This window comes from Pleuronectes platessa, chromosome 18 (assembly GCF_947347685.1).
Source record: "Pleuronectes platessa chromosome 18, fPlePla1.1, whole genome shotgun sequence".
NCBI lineage: Eukaryota > Metazoa > Chordata > Actinopteri > Pleuronectiformes > Pleuronectidae > Pleuronectes > Pleuronectes platessa.
In genome coordinates, this window is record NC_070643.1 from 19,631,278 (window position 1) to 19,653,259 (window position 21,982).

The 21,982-nt window shown below is 45.4% G+C and overlaps 1 protein-coding gene across 3 annotated transcripts in view; it reads left to right on the top strand.

Moving 5' to 3' along the window:
- Positions 1-313: 313 nt before the first annotated feature.
- hivep1 (HIVEP zinc finger 1) overlaps positions 314-21,982 on the top strand; it is a 46,919-nt gene continuing 25,250 nt past the window's right edge. Inside the window, exon 1 of one of the 3 annotated variants that reach the window (XM_053446802.1) lies at positions 314-463. In XM_053446802.1, coding sequence (XP_053302777.1) covers positions 424-463 — 40 coding nt within the window. In that variant the 5' untranslated portion in view covers positions 314-423. Of the gene's footprint in view, positions 464-15,053; positions 15,918-21,982 lie in introns of those variants that run through there. The other 2 variants (XM_053446800.1, XM_053446803.1) reach the window with 2 other exon arrangements.

Below are 21,982 nucleotides of genomic sequence, written 5' to 3' on the forward strand. Positions count from 1 at the left end.
GCGGGCTCTCTGTATCAGACATGTCAATCATGTGTGTGTGTTTGACACCAGAGTGGCAGATATCAGCTGTTTAGAGAGAGTGGAGGGGAGAACCTGTTTCCACCTCCTCCCTCTGCACATTATTGCACCGCAGCTTCCGGGAGGAGAAGGCCTGAAATGAGAAGCTCGGCCCGGGGCACCTGTTAGAGAAACACACTCAATCAGCGGCTCTGTCCTGGACTCCAGCTGCACTGCAGGGCCGGCCTATAGTGCCTTATTGATCTGTGGAGAGTTCATGCTCAGCTGCTTCTCACCACATGTATACGTGTTTGTGTGTGTTTTCTGTAGATGTTCCCAGACTGTGGCTCAGGAGCCGGCTCATCTCCAGGTCCAGCGTTCGAAGCCACTTTACCCAGGATGCACCTGTGAACCGAGGCGGGAAAGATGCCGCGCACCAAGCAGAACAACCCGAAGAATCTAAAAGGTGAGTTGCACTTCCTGTCAGCTGGTGGAGCTGAGATTTGCTATGTGTGTTCAAATGGTGTCATTTCCCTGGAACATGCCCAGAGCTCTCATCACAGAAAGATCCTATCTACTGTTGCTCATGTTTCTGTCATGTTCAGATGTTGCTGGTGAAGTTTCTCTGTGATTTATGGTTTCGAACTGATTCAGAATAAGGTTGTGAGATAAGTTTGTTGTGTTGTTGTACCATATTGTCTCTGTGTGAGTTCAGAAGTAGCTTTGGTTTGAGCTTTGTGTCTTCGGGGCCTTTCTACGTGGCGTTTGTGTTTTCTCCTGGTTTCTGTTTCTGGCTTCTTCCCCGACGCTGAGGGAATTGGAGGCTGTGTGTTGATGAAGGTCTGTCTCCCTGTGACGGACAGCTGACCTGTTCAGGTTCAACCCCGCCTCTCGCCCAAGGTCAGCTGTGATTGGCTCCACCTCCCTCCCCCCCTCATGACCCATGGTTGTCCTGAGAGGAGTGATGTAACAACAGCATCATATTTCAGCTGGTTGACATATTGGCCCAAATTAAAAGGTCATCATAATTTATGTGGAAGTGTTTCACGACCACACGGGAAATAAACTCACCACAACGGAATATGACTTCATAGCATCTGTCCAGCTGCTGCTACCGCTGTGAGCTCTGCTTAATGATGTAAATACACCAAAAACTTTATTCACTTTAAAGCTTAAGCTGCTTCTAATCACAAACAACATGTTTCATCAAATCTCAGCATCTCTCTGGCTTGAGATCAGTGAGATTTTGTGTAAACACATTAACACACAACTGAGGCTGCGGCCGCCTGGTTTGCCACTGATCTCCCTCAGTTGTGTTTTCATACCGCGGCTGTCGTTGCAACATCTTGGACGCACACAAAGCACCAATTGGCTTGAGCAGGACCTTGTGTTGTGTCGACAAGCGACAGACTTGCGTGTCAACAGACGTTTGCGGTTCACAGATCTTTGAATATGCAGCGTTGCATGCTGGGTGTGAAAATGTGCATCGCTGCCATTCCCCCAGCAGCCGATCGGCCGGGCAGATCTCCTCGTGTCGGCCTGTTTATTCATCTAATCAACACTTCCTGTGCGCGTCTTTTCTGTTTTATTGAGCTTACTTGGCCAAACAACATAAATAATTAAGTTTCAGAACAGTGCATTACATCCCCCAGCAGAGAGGCGGCTGCCAAATGAGACCTGATTCTATTTTTACTGGCGACTGTTTCCCTCGCCGAGCTGCTGCTGCAGTGTTTTGGGGGATTTTTGCTAAAAGTTGAGAGTAAAAGATGCAGATTTGAAATTATTGAGAATAATCTGACCAGAATGGATCCTGCAATCAGAGGAGAAAGGGTTCAAATGTCTCTGTTGTCTGTTTTCTTCTTCGTTTATTCTGTAACGTACGTTTTCATATCAGCAAATGTCAACACCCGAGCTGATGTGTCAGTGAATGGCTCATATCGGGCGTTCCCATCGAGCAGCAGACGAGTTGGCCGGGTTCTGCTCTGCGCTCGTCTCACACAGAGGCTTCTTTCTGTCCCTGTGCTGACTTGAACTCTGTGTTCTTAGCGTGTTGTGGGGAGAACCCAGCTCGCTTCCTCCTCTCCTGATAACGCGCTGTGACGTGGGCTTAATGACTTGCTGTGCCTTTTGACCCAGTTCATCACCTCTCCTCCCGGCGCTGCACTCAAGGCGTTTCCCTCATCAGGCAGGAAGTTCTAATTGCACGGCAAGATATCACATGCTCGCCCTCCGCTGTGGAGAATGCCTTTTTTTCCGAGGGGAACTCAGAGAGCCCGCCTCACGCCGCCATGAAGCCGTCACATGGCGATGACGAGCTCTCACAACACTCCGCCTGGGGCTGAATGAGTCACAGTGTTTTCTTTGCTCAACAACAGAGCGGTAATTGATCTCAGCTCGGATACAAAGGTGCTGAATTAATGCAGAGTTATGAGAAGTTGCTCCTCGGGTCTTTTCTGCCTCCGAGGTTTGGCAGAAGTTTGACTCTGTTGCAAAAGAAAAATCGTCACCGCACTAATATTCCCCCTCCGGTCGTCTGAAATGTGACTTGACACACTTTGTCCCGGCCGGGGACACAAAGAGCGACTTGTTGTGTAGACACCAGCACGACTTGGCTGAGCTGCTCACGTGTATCAGGTGAATTCAAGGCGGCACGCTGGTGTTGCTGGTCACTTTGTTCGAGGGGAAATCGAGCGCGTTGGAGGAAACCAGTACAAACGTCCAGTCGGTGAAACTGCAGCCGAAGCCCCAGACTCAACTTTATATGAGCCACGATAAGATATCATCAGTTTTTACAAGGAGCTACTCAACCACAAGTATTTCCTATTTATCTGTGTCTATTTGTTGTTGTACTTGGGTGCAGGATTACACAAATGCCACTGAACCGATTTTCAACCAAACTTTGTGAAGGGCTGGGGTCTTGTTGTCGGAAGAACCTCTTAAATTTTGGATTAACTACGTTTCATGACAAATAAATCATTAAGATTAAGACCTTTTCTTTCAATCCTGCCAAAATTCGTTCGGCCTTGGCAAAGTTATGCACGCTACCAGTGCCCTTCTCGTTTTATTATAATCTACAGATTATATTTCAATTATTTCTTCTGCCTAAGAAATATTTAACATGATAAACAACCATCTAAGCAGTGCTTCTGGAAACATCAGGATTGCTTTAGATTATCCAAGTGTACCTAACAAACTGGTCACTGCATGGCTACCCATTGAAAGGAATGAAAAGCGACCGGATCCAAACAAGCAGCAGAGAGAGAGGAAGGAAGTTCGAGTTTGTAAGACTGTTCCTGTATTTCAAATCTGGATCATAATAAACCCTCACACGCAGTAAACACACCAGCAGGGGAACTGTTCCCTGAAAACTTTTTACTTTCTGTTTCTCTCCGGAGACGTAAGAAGCCTCGGCTCCCTGAATCCTCGTCTGCCCTCGATTGTAACTCAGGTTTTAAGTCCAGAAACATTTATGCATTGTTATTTAAACCTTTCTACCCTGGCTACGTTGGTCTATAGAGCTGAACTGTGTGTTTATGTGTGTGTGTGTCTCTTTGTGTGTGTGTGTGCACTGTAAGGAATGATCCTATGACGCAGTTTGTGGGCAACAATGCAGGAAGCTAGGAACTCCTGGTCCCCTCCTCTGAGACGTTGTTTACTTTTGTCAAACAGCTGGTCTCTAAGCAGCTCTGCAGGCATACACAGAGGTTTCCTACACACACAAACACACACACACACACACAGACACACACTGCGTTGCACACCGCATGCCCCTCATTACCTCACCCTTCCACCTCCTGGAATTCATTTAAAAGTTAAAGTATAAGTGATTTATCAGTTAATGAAAAGTGGGTGAAAAGTTCTCAGCTGTTTGTTGCTGCACGTCAGACTCTTGTCACTCAGACGTCACTCACCCCTAGCAGAAGCCACAGTCTGGGGGGTTGATGCTGCTGCAGCCCCCCCCCCCCCCACACCTCCAGGCTGATGGGTGTGTGTGTATCTCTGTGAAATCCTCCTGGTTCCTGTGGCCCGTCCTTCTTTTTTACATTATCCTGAGCCGAGGGTTTTCCTGGTGGTTTCCTGCAGTAAACTGTCGGTACTCTAACGATCTGCTGGATCCGATCCAAGCTTCCTCTTTTACAACCAACAGCAGATCTTAAAACATGTGATAACCCTCTGTCCTAACGTCACGATGCTGCACAGATCTGAGTTATCAAGGGTAGATAATATAACACATCATATAAACATGAGGATCACAATGTAACAGGTGCAACAGCCTCTCACAGATTAATAAATGATTAAAATTAAATGAGTTGCAGCCACAAAGCAGAAACAAAAGTCTGTGGTTCTTTAATCTTAAAAAAGTTTCATATCTTGTACCTCAACAGCTGCTACTTCATCAGCTGTACGTTTTCAAACTGTGTTTACACAACGTGGCTGAAATATCGAAAGTAAATTGTAAAAAAATAAAAATCTGGGAATCGTCTGCAGGAAAAAAGTTGGACGACGATCGTCCTTTTTATAAATAACTTTATTTACTCAGTTTTTAAAAGTGTGAAGTCGTTCTGTGAGCATTTGTTTCCTTTGACACGGAAAAAAGGCGGAAAATAATAACTTCCTGACAATCCCAGCTTTCCACGCCACCGACACGGATCTGTTTCCAGCCTGAGTTACACAAAGGTAAGAGGTATTCATTTTAATTCATTTCGGCTTTTAGACTTCTACAGCTAGAAGATCTAAATGGAGGACGACCATATAAAGAATGGCTTCATGTCCTCCTGGTATTAATACGCAGAACACAGGAGGATTAAAGAACAGAACATTTAATCTAACTGTTTTCACTGCTCATGATTTGCATCCTGCACATAATTGATTTGTTTGGACATTTAAATAAATACTGCGAGTCTGAAGAGTTACTTCAGTTTACATGAGTCATGTAAGTGATATTTCTGAGCAGCAGGTGACCCAGAGAGCAGTGGAGACCAGGAGGACCGACCCTCGGTGTGGACGCTGACGTCACGTGGTCGGTTCCCCGGGCGGTCGGTTTGTGTGACCGGTGAAGACGAGAAGCCACAAGTGTCCTTTTTCATCCGTCTCCATGGAGGCCGGACGAGATTCAGCATCGTGGTCTGTCTCTCAGCTGCCCCCCCCCCCCCCACACACAGAGAGAGAGAGAGAGAGAGAGAGAGTTAGAGGTGTAAAGACCAGGAAGTGAGTTTTCTTCATGAGGCCTCAAGGCCCCAGGATAAGAAAGTTTAAGAAAGTTTTGATGAAGGTTTAATGTAAAAACCGCAGATTTAAATGAATGTATCCATCTCTGCTCTAAATGTATAATATATAACAATTATTCAATAAAAACAACTGAACAGACATTTCATTTTAATCGCCTTTTAATTTGGGTCATATCTACTTTACCTTACTTCGCTTTAACTTTCAGTGGAAACTATTTATGCTGAAGTTAAAACCTGCTGCTGGTCAGTTGGTCTCTTTCCTTCCACTGTTTGTATTGCTCACTCATAATAGTTCAGTTATTAATTTGACACTTGACCTCATCCTGGAAGATAATTGGCAACTCAAGCAGCTTCTCATCGTGTAAAGGTGCTGAAGACAACAACTCCCATGATGCCGCGCTGCTTTGTGACATCATCAAACGAGGTCTCTTATCAATGTTTTGATCGAAACACCCCCAGTGGCCGAAGTTGGAAGTATATTACAGGTCTTATTATGTAAGAGTTATTGCTGTGTGGACTCTTCTGCTGTACGATGGGTGGGCCAGTGAGTCGCAATGGAAAAATGTGACCCCGGAGTTGAACCCCCCCCCCCCCCCGATCTAGAAAGAAGTGCAGTTTATTAAACTTTCTGACAAATTGCACTCAGCTGCCCCCCCCCCCCCCTCCCTCTCTTCCTGCATCAGTGTCCATCGTGGGGTTTTGTTTCTTTCTTCTTCGGCGTCACGCGGTCGATACCTTCGCCGGCTGCGTGGTGTTTGTCCTTCGCTCTTATTTCCCTCCCTCTCCTCGCTCCACAAAGTGCCCTGAAAATGCCCAGACTTGTTAGCAACGCCGGTGTTTATGGAACTGACTGTGCATTCCTCTTGTCTTAAAAAAAGGCTCCGTGCACCGAAGCACCACAGGTCTGGTGCCCCGGCTGCATCGGGGGGGAACACGCTGCGTGATGAATGGGGAACAACTGCAGTGGAAATGAGGGGGGGGGGGGGGGGTTTCGGTTTAACAAGGTGGAAAATGTTTACCCCATAAAGACGAAGCCGGGAGACAGAGTTTCATCCCTCACTGCGCTGACACCGGTATTTAATAAGTTTCTGGATATTATTACGTTAACCTGACGGCTGATTAATGTTCGGCAGTTTGATTTGGACGGACGTTTCATTTATTATGATTTTAAACCGGTGCAAAAATGAAAGGTTCACGTTGTGTTTCTTTCGCCTCAGTGATTTGCAGCAACCACACTGACGGCAGTTTCCTGTTAATGATCAACCGAGCGTTCGGCCACAGTCCCGACCGGGGTTAAACATGCAGGGGTCAGAATCCACAGCGGCAGCACGGACCTGGAAAATGTCGGCACGCTGGACACACGGGTTGTTTGTTTGTTTGCACAAGTCGGGGCTGGCTCGGTGGTGATGCCTCCTCTCGCTGCTCTCTGACCTCCTGGTCACATGCACAGTGTCTGGGGTCCTCTGTACCGAACCACTGCTGCAGCAACAGTTTCCATTGCAGGGAAATACATGTAAACGATGATGCCTGTGCACCAGCTTGTTTCCTTAAAGTCAAACTGAATTTACAATTTATTTTTGTCAAGAAATCTTAGAAATCCTTTTGAATGTAATTAGTTACTTTCTGCCACTACTCTTAACTGTAGGTAACTTCCACTTTACAAATTAAATACTCTTACTAAGCTTGTTGGGTTAGTTGAGAGAAACATCATAATCCACCAAAGCAGCTGCGATTAGAATTTGAATCTTTTTTTGTTCTGTGAACATCCACAAAATTTACCAAGAATTTCTTCTGAAGTCATTTTCAGAATCTGTGGGTGTAATTTATTCCGTCTAAAAATGTTTCCGACATATTTGAGCTGAACTTTGACCTCTCGACTCAGGAAATGTAGAAATGGAGTTTGATAGAAACACGTTCAACTCCCTTTTCTGACTAAATGAAGCGAGTTAATGACACGCGGCTGAAAACGGCTCAGTTCCTTCACTTTGTTTAAAAGTCGTTTGGAAATTGAATGAAATGTTAAGTTGCAGTTTCACTTCTGGTCGTTTTTGCCATTTTAACAACGCAGCAGGGATTTCCCGAAAGTTGGTCATCATAAACAAACAGCTGTGATATAAATACAATAATAAATCCTAAGAGAGCTTTTAAGAACCTGGCTGTTTACACAAAAAATCATTTAATCCTCTTTTTTTAAATATGGAATATATAATGAATAATGTACAAAAAGTGAGAATAATTAAATATAATTTGATTTTAATCGCTCTGTTCGATGATGAACAGTAAAAACATCTTGCTTATGTAAATGTGTGCGAGCGGCAGGGAAGGAGTTAAGCGCCCTGGCCTCGCTGAATGGATTTTTACATGTTGTGTCATGCTCAGGCAGCCAAACCAGTGTTTCCGTACAGTCCCTTCAAATTACAGTGTGTACGAGTGCAGCTCGACTCACACAAAGGGAACTTCTCTCCCAGAGGCAGGAATAAACCGGCGTTTTAGCAACGGTAACTACAACAGACAGGCTGAGACGGGTGGAGGGATGTCTGTGTAGCTCGCTGCTAACCTCAGAGAAGCTTTCACTTTGACACACAGGCCGGGCCGGGGAGGGACCCGCCTGCCAGGAATCTTTTATGGGCCATATTCTGTGTGAATGAAATAGAATATGGTGAGAATCACTTTGCCATCCTGAAATGTGGGTTAATGTCCATTCCTTCTGTTTTAATGGAGGAATATAAAAACACACACACACTCGCTTGTTTTAATGGATCGGCTCTCCCGTAGTTCAGACGCTGCAGAATACATCTCTGATGATGGAAAAAGAGATTATCAGAGAGCAGGGGACTCGCAGCCGCTTTCCATTCCGCCTGGACTCTTGATTGTTAGGTGCATCCCATAAATGGCGGCGTTTAAATCTCTGTTGGCTTCTGCTAAGTGCGAGGGCGGTGGGGGTGTGCTCCATGACAGATCGGCCCTCGGGCGAACCACGCCATGCTAACGGAGGGAAACCTCCCCGAACACCTGGGAACACCTGGTTCTGAGGAAACCTATTTGTCAGCCGGAACGTTTTGAGAGGATTTCAGACGGATGTGCTTGTGTAGTCATTATGTGACGGAGACATTTTGAAGGGCGAGGAAGCTGTCGATGTTTTTGAAATTTAACTGTCAGTCAAAAATGTTGATCGGATCTTTTATACGTGTTGAAACCTCCACAGCTAATTGGTTCCTAGTTATTTTAATAATGCATAAATAGTTGTAAAGCCATTTTCAAGCCAAATACTTGATGGTTTACTTGTCAAAGGTGGACAACGTGTATATCCTTGAAACCTGTGCTGCCCTGGTGGTGTTATTATTTGGGGTCTTGGCCCAAACACCAATCGACCAATCGCGGGGTCGTATAAGCTGTTAATCATAAAGTTCCCTCCCGTTTTTGATGCGTCTAATAATTAATTAAAACTAAACTCACCAGAAAAATTCAAATTGCGTGAGAAGAAGTACCTGAAATAACAGAAATCATCTTTCTGAAAAATGTATTTGACATTTAATTAGGTCTTTTTTTTAGTTTTGGGCCATGTCCCATCCGTTAACATAGAGGAGGCAGGGTTTATGACATGTACTGCGGTCAGCCACCAGGAGGCGATCAAAGGGGAGTAGGTCGGATGAACCGTAACATCTGTGCTGTAGTGATTGAGTTGATTAAAATAGTTTCACATTCGTGTTCCTGCTCTGAACCGAACCTCCCAGCTTGTTGTGTAACTTCACACAAAAAAGCTTTAATATCAGGTCTTTGTTTTTCCGGATGAAACTCGCTGCTCGGACTTTAATTCACTTTTCGGTTCAAGTCCCGCTCTAACTTTTCTCCCCCCCCCCCCCCCCCCCACGTCACCCACAGTGATTTGCATTGAGCAGACTCTCAGTTTGAATGTCTGTCAGGCTCCTGTCTGTTCGTGAGACGTTGGTGACTAATACCACGGCTCACACCGCCCGCTCGCTTCTGCAGAAAAGGTCTCACGAGTTTGTGTGTGTGTGTGTGTGTGTGTGTGTTTCCAGTGTGTGCATCTGCGCTTGTGTGTTTCTGAGTCGTGCACCTACTCGCCTGCGAAGGAATTGATGACCACGTGTTCTGCGAATGATCAAGAAATCTCTCATCAGGAGGCGGCCGAGTCGCAGCTCAGACGTCCTCGTCTGAAGCAGATGTGTGTCACCGTCGGCCCTGAGCCCTGTACGCACAAACCTCCTGGAGGCAGGTGACCTCCCTGTTAACAGCATAGTGTGTGAGTGTGTGTGTGTGTGAGTGTGTGTGTGTGTGTGTGTGTCCTGTGTTTCATCTGGGGTCAGTAACAAGCGTTGCTGCCCAATCAGTCAAATTATTAGGCTTCAACTTTTCAAACTGAAGCGTTAATGAAGGGCTCAGGCAGGCCGAGGTAAATTGGAGCTAACGAACGTGGACCTACACACACACACACACACACACACACACACGCACACAAACACACACCTTTCCCCCCCACCTGCTGCCTACAGAGCCACTTCCTGGAAACTTTGTTGAGCAGCATCGATGTTGGCAACTCACAAAGGTGAGCGTTGGCGTCGGAGCGGGAATGAGGATGGGGGGGGGAAGAAAGAACAGGGCTGGGAGGGGGGGCCCTTCAGGATCTGCCTGTGCTAGCGTCAGCACAGGGTCCCAGAATAGTGGAAGAAAGTCTCCCTGCGGTGGAGGGAACGTGTTCGATGCCGGGGCTGGATGTCACATTATTCGGCGTAGTGCTCATGACACATCGAGGGGGGGGGGGGGGGGGGGCGGCTGTGTACACTGGGCACATACAGTCGAGTGTCATCGGCAAAGAAATGCCCCAACACAACCTGCCTCTGTGAGACGGGGGGGAACTGCTCAAATTAAATTAAAACAAATTAAAAAAGCTGACGTTGCTATTGTGTGTGGAAGTATGTGTGCGGCTGTGTTTGTGTGTGTGTGTGTCTCTGTGCAGAGCTGGCATTGCTTAATGGTTTGCACAAGCAAAGCTCAATGTGGAGGTTGCCAGGGAAACAGAGCAGCAGGAGTCTGGGTCTGCAGGTGCTGCTGCGCCGTGGGGCCTACTGCTGGAACCTCCCACGACTGGAGAGCAGGGTAGCAAGACATCCGAGGGGCACAGAGGCATTCTGGGAAATAAACCCAGCTTGTTTAACGCAGAGTAACGAGGAGGGGAAAGTGAGGATTGTTATTGTGGTGGAGTGAAGTGAGATGGAGTCAAGCGGGGGGGGGGCTCAGGTCAGACGTTCTCCTTGTTACGTTAGAGCAGCTGTGATGATTCACAGAGGCCCTGAAATGATTTCCTCTAAATGTGATTTCACTGTGAAGTGATGGGAGAGAGAAATTCCCAGGAAAAGATTGAGTCAAAAGTGTGTGTGTGTGTGTGTGTGTGTGTGTGTGTGTGTGTGTGTGTGTGTGTGTGTGTGTGTGTGTGTGTGTGTGTGTGTGTGTGTGTGTGTGTGTGTGTGTGTGTGTGTGTGTGTGTGTGTGTGTGTGTGTGTGTGTGTGTGTGTGTGTGTGTGTGATTCTCTGAGCTGCAGTGCCAGAAGAAGATTAACAAAGAAATACTTTAACTTTTTTTACTTTCATTTTAAACTATTGAGTTATCAGCTTTATATGTTGTGAATTACTTCAGCGTCATTATCCTCGCTCTGGACACTGATGTGCAAACATCTGGAACCTTAATGGATTTTTGTGATTACACACAAGCTCGGGAGAAATGTCTAGATCTTTATCTACACCTCAACTCACCCACATTTTCAGGAGAACGTCCGAACCTTAGAGCAGCTCTATAGAAAAAAACTCAAGATCACAAGTTGTCAAACTTCAGGAGGCGTCGTCCTCGACTCTGGGCGACAGGTCGTCTGCTGCTGAGCTCACCAGATGTTGAGGTGGAGGAGAGGGCAGGTGGGCAGATGGGTGATGTGTGTTAGTTCTTTAAGGTCAGGCTGTGGGCTGCATTATATCAACACTGACACTCGCTGTTTCTCTGCTGCGTGGGACGTCTGTCACCGCCGCCGCCTGCACGCCGGCCAATGAGAGCACGGCTGTGGAGTCACATGCGTCAGGCGGGCAAATGACTGACGATCAGAACCTCGTGGGAAACAGGGAGCTGCTGCACATTTTAAAGAAACCCCGTCAAGAACAGACAACAATATAAAGCTAATAGACTGTGAGGAGATATTTAAATAAGTTTGTGTTGCTGATACCTGATTTGTTGTAGTGTTTACTCGGATACTTCAATTAAGAAAAGTGTGTCCAGATGCTGAAAACCCAATAATTGTTCATCTTTCTCCAGAATTATCAAGTTTTACTTTAGAAAACTGTCGTAACTGCTCCCAAAATAAAATAAGTTAATGCTGTTTTGCTGTTTTGAAACTTTAGAAACTGAAAATGAGTTTACAAGATCCTGAACCACAGCTACTACAGTTGTGTTTTTTCTGTCTTTTTGTTTTGACTCATTTTGGCAGAAAAAGGGAAATATAACACCCTCAGTACTTTCCCATCCTTGGTGTGGAAAACCAATTCTTGTGTCAGCAGCTGTTGCAGCGATGTGTGGATCTTGAAATCATTTGCACAGATAGAATCACGACACTTGGACGTTTTCAAACAAGGCGCACTTTGTTAAAACTGATCAAATTAAGATGTAACGAGTTAATGAATCGGGAGCAGATGTTCTGTGGCCGGTTTTCCTCTCGGCTGTGAATCAGCCTCACGTCTGGACTTCTCCTGGATGTTTCCTGGTCTGTGACTTATACATACATCCATGTGAAGGTTCCCTCAGCGTCTGGGAACACGCAAGCTCCCGTCAGCAGAAAGCCGGATGCTGAATAATGGAGCTGAGAGCAATATAACTCCAGACTGTGGGTGTTTTACAGGAATCACATGTCAGCAAACAAGTTCCCGCTGTAGGGCCTCTTTTAAAAAACAACAAAAAACAGGGGGGCCCCACCTCAAACTGCGGAGCCCTGCCTGTTCATTCATAAACTCCGCTCTTTGTTTTGATTATGTTATATTATATTGTGTTGGTAAGATATTGACTGAGCGAGGAGGAGGAGGAGACGGGTGGTGTTGGATGGTTTAGTCCTTGGACGCCTGGACCTGGCAGATTCCGGCGGGTCGATGGTTGAAGATTAAAAGCCCCCGAACAGTGAGTGAGTCATGAGGAGGGGTCGAGCGGGGTCAGGGAGGTCGGGTCAATATTTCCAAGACGTACACACGGGCTGATGCACGACGCCGGGTGTACACATGTGTTCCGAGCCGGGTCAGCAGGTCGCCGGCGTGGTGGAGGGGAGGCGGCAGTGACAGGTGGCAGTCAGGTGTGAGGAGGTCATCTGGTTTATCTGCAGGACGGACAAAGACTTGAAATGCTCTGAAAAAACTAATTAAAAAAGTCTTGAAGTCGATCTAAAAGATTTTCCCTGTGACCTGCATCTGATTGTGTTCAGTGTTTCCGCTGATTTGTGAATATTGTGATGAATCTGAACCCGGTTGTGTGAAGGAGGATGGAGCTGCAGCACAGTGGAGTTGTGAGTGTGAATGTGTTCACACTGGTTCCCACAGCTCAGACTCTTTTTTTCCCCTTTTCCACTGGTGACCTGCTCACATCTGGCTTTCCTCTGCACTGGGAATATATTCAATGACTCTGTTTAGACACAGGTTTTCATCGGCTCTCATTGTTAAAACCAAACAAATGAAAATCAGTGGCCGGTGTTGAATATTTATATCAGTTATCAATAATGACTATTTATTCTGTGGTTGATTTTGTGCAAAACTGCATCAAATGATTATTTTCATTATCCTCTAATCAGCGGATTAAGAATGCGACTTGAGAATGATGAACGACGACAGAAAAGTTAATATTTCTCTCACTGGTGTGGCTGTCATCAGAGAATATTTGGCGATTTCTCATCATTTGTGCTTGAAAAACTATTTAAAACTATTTATCAACATCAGTCTTCTTGACTCATTGTTTCGTTTCTGCTGAAAATGATGTGATATAATGGGAAATGAGTATTTACAAGGCATATTGTCCCTGGTGGTTAAACATCACACTTTAACAAAGTCTCAAATTGAGCTCAGTGAACCCAGCAGAAACTCGGAGGCTGGGTGAACCCCCCCCCCCCCCACCCCCCCTCGGCCGGGTGAAGCGCTCACACCGAGCCTCCATCAAGCGACTGTGTCCAGCTCCAGCTGACCATCAGGTCAATAGAAATCACTTCTTTTTCCTTTTTGTTTCCGAATGGAAAGCTGGTCGCCCGTTCAGCAGCAGCGGCTCGGTGTTTCTACTGGAAAATAAAAAAGGGGGCAAAGCCACAGCCGAGGACGGGGGGTGGTGGTGGGGGGGGAGTGTGGAACGGAGCCAGAGAGAGAAAGGTGTGGAGGAGCGAAGGAAGGAGTTCGGGTTATGGGAGCGATGGGGACAAATGTTAAAAAGGGTTAATGGGGAGGCTGTGGAAATATGTGGAGGAGGGAGGAGATGGATGGAGGGGGGGGGGGTTGCCTGCCTGTTGGCAAAGCTTCATCCTCTTGTGTAACACGGGCCATCTCTTCCTATAGTCACTGTTGCCATGGGGAGGGATGTGGGGGGGGGGGGGTGGGGGGGTGTTCGTAGCTTATGATGTCTCACGGGTGGAAGAGACTCTCGGGAATTCTTGAGCAGCGACAATCCCCGACTTCCTTCCTCTGACAGATCGACGCTCGCCGGAGGAGGAAGGAGGAAAATAAATAAATAAGACGGGAGATATTTATAAACCTGGTGTTCTGGAGGGTTTCATGGGTCCTGGCTGATTGTATTTCAAAATAAAGACGCTGCTGTGATGTGTGTGTGTGTGTGTGTGTGAGAGACAGTCGGTAGATGTTTGTGGGAACCTGCAGGGTTTGTGTGTGTGTGTGTGTGTGTGCGTGTGTGTGTGACTCAGGCGCTGGTTCAGGTGTGTGTCTTTTAAAATGAGAATCCAGACGCTGCACTGTAGAAACGTGATTTCATTTTCCATGTGAATGTCATGAGTAACGCTGAGTCTCAGCCGAGCGCAGGTGTTACAGTCACTGTGTGTGTGTGTGTGTCTGTGTGTGTGTGTGTTATGATCACTATAAAGACAGAGAGTATCCAGATCCTTTCACTCTCTTCACACAATGTGTTGTAGTTTCTTTAATATTTTCTAGTTTTTACCAATTTCCTCAAAAGTTATTCATAGATGTTGACAAAAATAATCAGGTATATTTATAGGACTGATATCTGTGTGTATTTTAAAGCCACTTGATTGATTTTAAATGGACTGTTGGACCTTGGCAAACGTATGGGGGGGGGGGGTTAGGGTTATTACCCTAGCTTCGTCAATGGACTAATAAATTATTAACATCAACAACTTCGCATCTGAGAATTTTCATGCTTATATAATTGATTTAATTGATTTAAAGGTTCAGGGTCTAGAAGTTAGTGACACCTAGTGGTGATGTTGCAAGTTGCAGCTGAACACCGCTCACCTCATCCCCCCCCCCCCCCCCCCCCTTCCAAACATAAAGCTGTGGAAACCTTCAGTTCTCATTCAAACTCAAAAGGTTCATACAATTTAAATGAAAACATAACTAGGATTATTTCATATTCAATTTCTGCCTATAGATCCCTTTCACCTAAATCTTGCTTCTCGCTGAACCCTTTAAATCAAATAACAAAACTGTTGCTCAACTTTACTCTGACATGAATCGACTTGTTCTTACTCGAGTACCTGAAACCAAACTTTATGAATCATCCGTGGATCCTTTTAACATCTCCTCATACATATTTGTATCCATATCTTTCCTATGAGAGAGCAGCGGAGGTGGAGGTGCGTTCAGGTGCAGGTTAACCCGGCGTACGTCACACATTCCTCTCTTCCTCCGCCTGACTCCGCAGATTGCCAGTCTCTCGGTGGCTCCTCCCATTAGCACCTTCATTAGTCTCCCAGTGAGTGCGCGTCGCCTGCACAGATAGGATCAATGCACAGAACAGGGTATTTATAGCCTCCGCGGGGGCGTGGGAGGTTCAACGCCACAAGTAGGTTAGCGGCTAATCTGATGTTGACAGTGTGTATCTGAGGGAGTTGTTCGAGCAGAGGAATTAGGAGCCTGAGCCTCCATTCTGCTTTGTTTTGCTTTTTTTTTTTTTAACACAGAGCGAGAGAACACTGCTCCTCAGCTGGAGGAAGTCAGAGCTCAGGCAGGAGGGGAGGGGGAGAGCGGGGGAGGGTTTTCCCTGATTGAGGAAGGGAGGAGGAAAAAGAGGAGAGGAGGGGAAAGAAGGAACACGAAGGCAGGGTGGAGAGAAAGAAGCGTGGTCGCCCCGCACTGACAGTGGAGGAAACCAGAGAGAAGTGAAAGCACAGACGGCAGCCAGACGCTCGGCTTTCCGCTCTGCAGGGGCATTTCACTTTCCTCCCTCTTTGTGTGAGAGAGAGAGAGAGGGAGAGAGAGAGGGAGACGGAGGAATGTCAGCGGTTATTGGTTGGGAAAGTGTCTGTCTGGGGTCGGGAATCTCAGGTGTTCCCCCACGAGCGCGTCTGAATCCAGGAGGAGAAACCAGCAGCACCAGCACCACCAGCAGCACCAGCATTACCAGCATTACCAGCAGCAGGCGGGCTGCTCTCGGCCAGAGAGTCGACTTTGTTTGCTTCACTCCTCCTCTGCTAACAGGTATTGTTCAGCTCTGCCAGAGCCTCGTCCCTCTGCCGGTCGCTCTGTGTCGCTCTGTGTCGGACTCCCTCGCTGCAGGCTGTCCGTGCCTCATTGTCTGCTTTGCCTTGTTTTCCCTTCGTCTTGCGTTGTGTTACATCGTGACACTAATCTGTGTGTAGCTGAAGTTTGTAATCGTTCCCTCCTTGTGTCTGTTGTCGCTGCTTGGATCCAGCTGTGGAGACAAATTCTTTAAATGTTTTGGGTTGGGGCTCATGATTAGTTTCTTTATTAGCTGGTGTTAAGGTCGGAGCACAGTCAGAATAGATTCATGTTTATTTAGCACGTTTTTTATTAAAAATTAAACATAAATAAGAAATAAAAGCATTGGGATATATAGGACACATAACTTAAGAAACCTCTTCATATATATATTTTAAGCACTTTTTTAACATATTACTACTTGAAGATATAGATGACACTCTAGAAAAATATTTAAACAGAAGGAACAAGTGCAGATCTGTTGTTTGAGAAGCGCTCAACCATGAGTGACCTTAATGATTCATCGATTATGAAAGTCACAGCACATTTGATTTGTCGGTTATTTATCATTTAAAAAAAAAAAACATCTGAATTTTTTGACATTTTCGATTCCCTTTAAAAAAAAGAGGTAAAATGTCAAAACATTGCTAAAGATTTTTGCGTTGTTTAAATATAATTTACAACCCTTGTCCTTCCTGTTTCTCCTCCGAGTATCAACAGTGTTGGTCGAGGGGTTAACGTGCATTAACAGCACTCATGCTTGCTCCTCGTCCTCCTCTTCCTCCTCGTCCTCCTCTTCCTCCTCGTCCAGGTCGTTGCAGCAGCAGCTGACGCACGCCATGAGCGGGAGGACAGGATAAGCCTGTGCACTGCAGCCGGAGATGAGCTGGAGGAGTTATGCAACAGTTCGGTCCAGAGATAGAGCAGAGCTGAACTTCGACACTTGTGACTTCTTCCACACACAACATGAGCTCACCGGGCTCACTTAGCCGCGCTGCCTCCCCCCCCCGCTGGGCGGCAGCTTCATGTAAGAATAGATTAACCTGTTAGAGCGATGGCATCACTCACGAGCGCTGGTGCACGCTCCCCCCCCCCCCCCCCCCCCCCGACCGTCTATTTATTCACATCATCCCTTTTTGCTTTGTGTCTTTTCTGCTCTAATTTCATTACGCGTCATCTTTTGAGCTCTCCTGGAAACATCGGCTAATCCTCCAGCGTGGCACGACTTCCTGTTTGCCACATTTAAACTCTGAGGAGGTTTTTCACTCACCTGCTTGACGGAGCATTCTCAGCTTTCACAAACAATAATCTCTCTGCTTCTCTGAGGTGGAGCAGTTTGTGCACCAATAAAATCGAAATGATATGGACAGTGTTGACAAATAAATCATGATGCAAGTGAAGCATGTGACATAAACACTGATGCTTCAGCTCAGTGAATCCATCCGTCCACAAACAGCACAACCTCCTCGCTGGAGGTGAAACTGGCGATAAATGTAAACAAGCTGTGGTGCGATGAGGAAACTGTAAACTTACACATACAACTTAATAAACATGATATTTACAGGTTATAGACATAAATGCCATTTTTCCATCACACCATCCAGATCCTCTAATTTTTTCTGACTCTCTTTCATCTCATCATTTCTTCTGAGATGGTCTGATGGCGACTCACTGGAGAAATAAAGCCAAAAGTAAAATTTGTCGTAAACTGGTACGAGAGCTGCAACAAGGAGGAAATCTATCGTCTTTTCAGATCTTTAAGCAAACGTTGGGTTGGTTCCAGATTCTGAAATGTGGTTTTTGCTTTTGTTTGTTCTACATGAATATAAATTGAACCTTTTGGGGGTTTTGGACGCTTTAACAAGCAAAACACTCGGTTTTTGAAGATGTTGTCTTTGGCTCTGGAACGTCGTGTTGGATGTTTTCTGTTGTTCTCTCGGCCAAACAACGAAGCGATGGAGGAGATAACTGTTAGCCGCAGCCCTAATTGGCACTGACACAAGAGTTGTGGTTTCATAAGGCTCAGACGTGACGCTGGTTACCGTGTACTCGCTCTGTGTTTAAACTCTGATGTGATAGAAGCGGAGGAGAGAGAGAGAGAGAGAGAGGAGTGGGCAGCCGAGGGCTGGAGGCAGCGAGGGAAGGAAGGAGAAAACAGGGGGAGGAGGAGAGGGTGATGGTGATGGGAAGAGGCAGAAAATAGGGAGGAGAACAGGATGACAAGGTGGGGAAATTGAGGATTGAGAAAACATCAGGAGGAGAGGGAGGAAGGAGGAGGAGGAGGAGGAGGAGGAGGAGGAAGATAAAAAGACAGCGAGGGAACGCCATGTCTCTCGCGCTCGCTGTCGTTATGTAACGCTACCTCCTGCCTCCTGCTGATGGCAGAGGAAAGCACTGAGTTCAGAGCAGCCTGTGTGCTCGGAGGTGGGTGGCAGCAGCAACAACAACACCACAGAAGAAGAAGAAGCAGCAGCAGTGACCGTCGCATCAGAGGCCAAAAAGAAAGAGAGACGCTTTTAGATCCGTGCTTTTCCCAGAATTCATCCTGGTGCAGTGTCGAACCTGCAGTGTCACCAAGAATCAGATGCATGGAGTCAATGGACATACAATATGATGTCATTTGTTTATCAGGAATTTAATCAAATAATCATTAGTTGCAGCATTAATATTTATTTAATATATAACCTTTAAATGAGATAAGAGCCAAAAGATGAGCATTCATGTTTATTTTCTTAATTCGTCTCCCGTGTATTTGTGTTTTCTTTGTATTTATAGTAATTTATAATTAAGTTCATGGTGAAACTTAAAAAAAAATATCAAGCCTCAATTTCACTTTTTTGTCACGAGGGTTTTTGGGTCATGACCACCGAAGAAAATCCATATCCGTCAGGCTTGGCTTTATAAAACTTTCACTGAAACGGACAATAATTGAGTGTTTGTGCCGGTTTCTCATGTTAAATCCCTCAGGTTACTTTCTGCCAACGCTTCACTGGCTGACACAGGCATGTGTGTGTGTGGGGGGGGGGGCTGTCTGTTGTGGCCACCGTTGAGACATGTCCCTCTGTGTTTACATGCAGAACCAGCCATGTATGTGCGAGAGTGTGTACATGTGCTAAATGAGCTATAAAAGCAGATGGTTGTCTGGCGGCATCCACACACACACACACACACACACACACACACACACACACACACACACACACACACACACACACACACACACACACACACAGACCCACACAGAGAGAGAGAGAAAGCAGAGAGCAGCTGCAGGAAAGCCCTGTGGGAGTCCACAGAGCCGGCCACCGGTCTCTCCGGGCGAGCCGGCGGCACACAGCACCGACACGCCGCATGACAGACTCACACTGCTATGTGTGTGAAGCGCTCCCTTTGAAAACACTCTGATCCACGTCGGGTTACATCAGCGAGCAGCAGAACTCAACTTCATCGGAGTTTATTGGGCTCCGTGTTTCACAGTCAAAGTGACGTGTTTGAACAAAATGGCTGAAAAACGCCGGTGATGTTTATGTATTTTATTTTCCCTCGAGGTCGGCTGTCGGTCGCACGGAGCTGCAAAAATGCTGTGACGCCTTTTTCTCCGGATTCATCTGTTGACAAGCTTTCAGTGTCTCTCAGTCTTCCATCCAGTTCTTTTTTCATTTCAACAAACAAACCAGCGGTAGTACGACAAATCCCATCACTTCCACTGTGGTAGAAATGTTTTGCTCTGTTGAAAACCGTGGTTCTGCTTTTGAGGATCAGTTTTACTTCTCCAGCTGGTTGATGTCCACATGCAGGTTTAGCAAAAAATGCTGAAGTGGTTAGAATTTGGAGGTCAAAGGTCACAGGCCTCTTTAACCAAGGGCTGGACGATGTGGCCCAAAGTGTTATTGAGATTCCAGCTTCTCTATTGTGGTTTTACTTTTGTTGGTTTTACATGAAAATCAATTGGACCTTTTGGGGTTTTGGACGATTTTAACAGAAATAACAATGTTAATATCAGTTGATGTTGATATATATTATAAATGTCATATTATTGATATTTCAAAAGACAGATTATTGCTCCTGAGTGAAGGTTGTGGTTATTAAATCTCGTTTCTTGACAGAGGTTATTGTTTTATCACCCAGCCCTTCTATAACCCCACAAACCATAGCTTTCCTCAAGAGTACATATGGTAATACAAAATACACCTATTATTAGTATAGAAGTAGTAGTAGTCTTTACTATATATATATATATTAGTGTCAAGCTACATAAGCAGCAACTTAATTGGTTGACGGAGGCAAATGATCAGAGTGTTTTATTTCCCGATTAGTGACGATGATTAAAAGCCACAGATGTCATTAAAATAATTAACTAACCCACTTTATTATAATTTAATCTACTGGTTGATTCTTTGATGACCTAATAAGTTGTTTTTGTCCAAAAATATAAGAAGAAGCAAGAAAAAAACATCAAAATTTCCCAGAAGTCAGTCTGACTTAAAATGTTAAAAAGTTTAAAGAGAAAATCCAAACATTTAAAAAGTGGAACGAGCCGATTTCAGCAATTTTATTTTAATAACTCAGTGTCATGATTAAAGATGGACGCTGCTGTGACTTCACTGTAGAAATGAGAGTTTGTTTAACTTTAATCACAACGTGTCTCATGTCTCCAGATACAAACCGTCACTTCCACTCAGTGATCACAACAGGCCCCATTAACATCTCAGCTCCTCCCCTCAGGGGGAGAGGTGGGAGGCAGCCGATGGCTCAGACACGAACCTTGTTTTGCAATCAACACGGCAGGAGGGAGGGAGGGAGGGAGGGAGGGAGGGAGGAGGGAGAGAAAAGGAGGGAGGGAGGGAGAGAATAGGTGCGAGCCAGCCAAGACTCAGAAGCTGAGCCTGAGCAGGATCCGACTGCTGTTTGGTAACATGATCAATGACCTGGCGTTCCTTCAGATCCCTGTTTCCTGTCGAGGCTCTCAGCCTTTTGTTCCACTCGCTGTTCTCCGCCTCGTAAGCTCCCGATCTAATTAAGGCTCCTCTCTTTTCCTAGAAGGCTGTAATAGTCTCTCCTGCCGCAGAGAGGATGGTGCAGTGATTAGATTCAGAGATTCCAGAGCAAAGCATCTGTCGGCCGGATGGAACTTATTGGGCGCTGTTGTGTAAGGAGGGCTCTGATTGGACGGGTGGTGGCGTCACACCAGTGTCTCTGATGGAAGGAGGTCAAGTTCTGGGGAAGTTTGGGAGATTTTGCCCAGAACTGAAATGACAGCTGCTGGATGTGGAGTTTTAAAGCTCAACGACTTTACAGATATTAGTTAGTAAAAAAAATTTGATGCGATATGTTGGCAGATATGTATATTTCATAATTTAGCAATAATTCCTACGATGTCGTTATAAAACCCTAAAATGTAATTGAGGCTCAATATTTCAGAATTGAACCATAAACTTGTTTTTTATAAATAAAGTAAAAACACAAATACAAACATATATAGAACATGAATTAAGAGAATAAACAAAATGCACATCTTGTCTGCATTGTTTATTCTGTGAAATAAAAGTTTTCTCATTGGTCAACTGGCTGTAGAAAGTACACTGTCTTAACCAAAGTAAAAGTATAATTACTATAGTAAACATACCTCATTACAAGTAAACATCCTGCAGTCAAAATCCTACCGAAGTAAAAGTACAGAAGTATGAGATTCATGTAGTTTAAGTATTGAAATAAAAGTACTTGTTCCTGAATCTGATATATCTATCATGATACTATGAGGGTCACAGGATAAATCTGAACTGCCGTGAAATGATAATGAGAGAACAGAAAACAGTTGTTGTTCTTTTTTGGGGAAATATAAGACAAATTGACCTAATTTGTGTGTTGTGTTTTATTATCTCGTGTTTTACTTCCTTAAAGTCTCTGAAATTGAAAATTAATTACTTCCAGCTCAATGTGCTTGAGTAAAAAGTACAATATTGGAGAAGGAAGTATTAAATATCACAAAGTCAAAACCCTAAAGGACCGAAGAGCCTCAGACTGAATGTACTTTCCATCAGTCT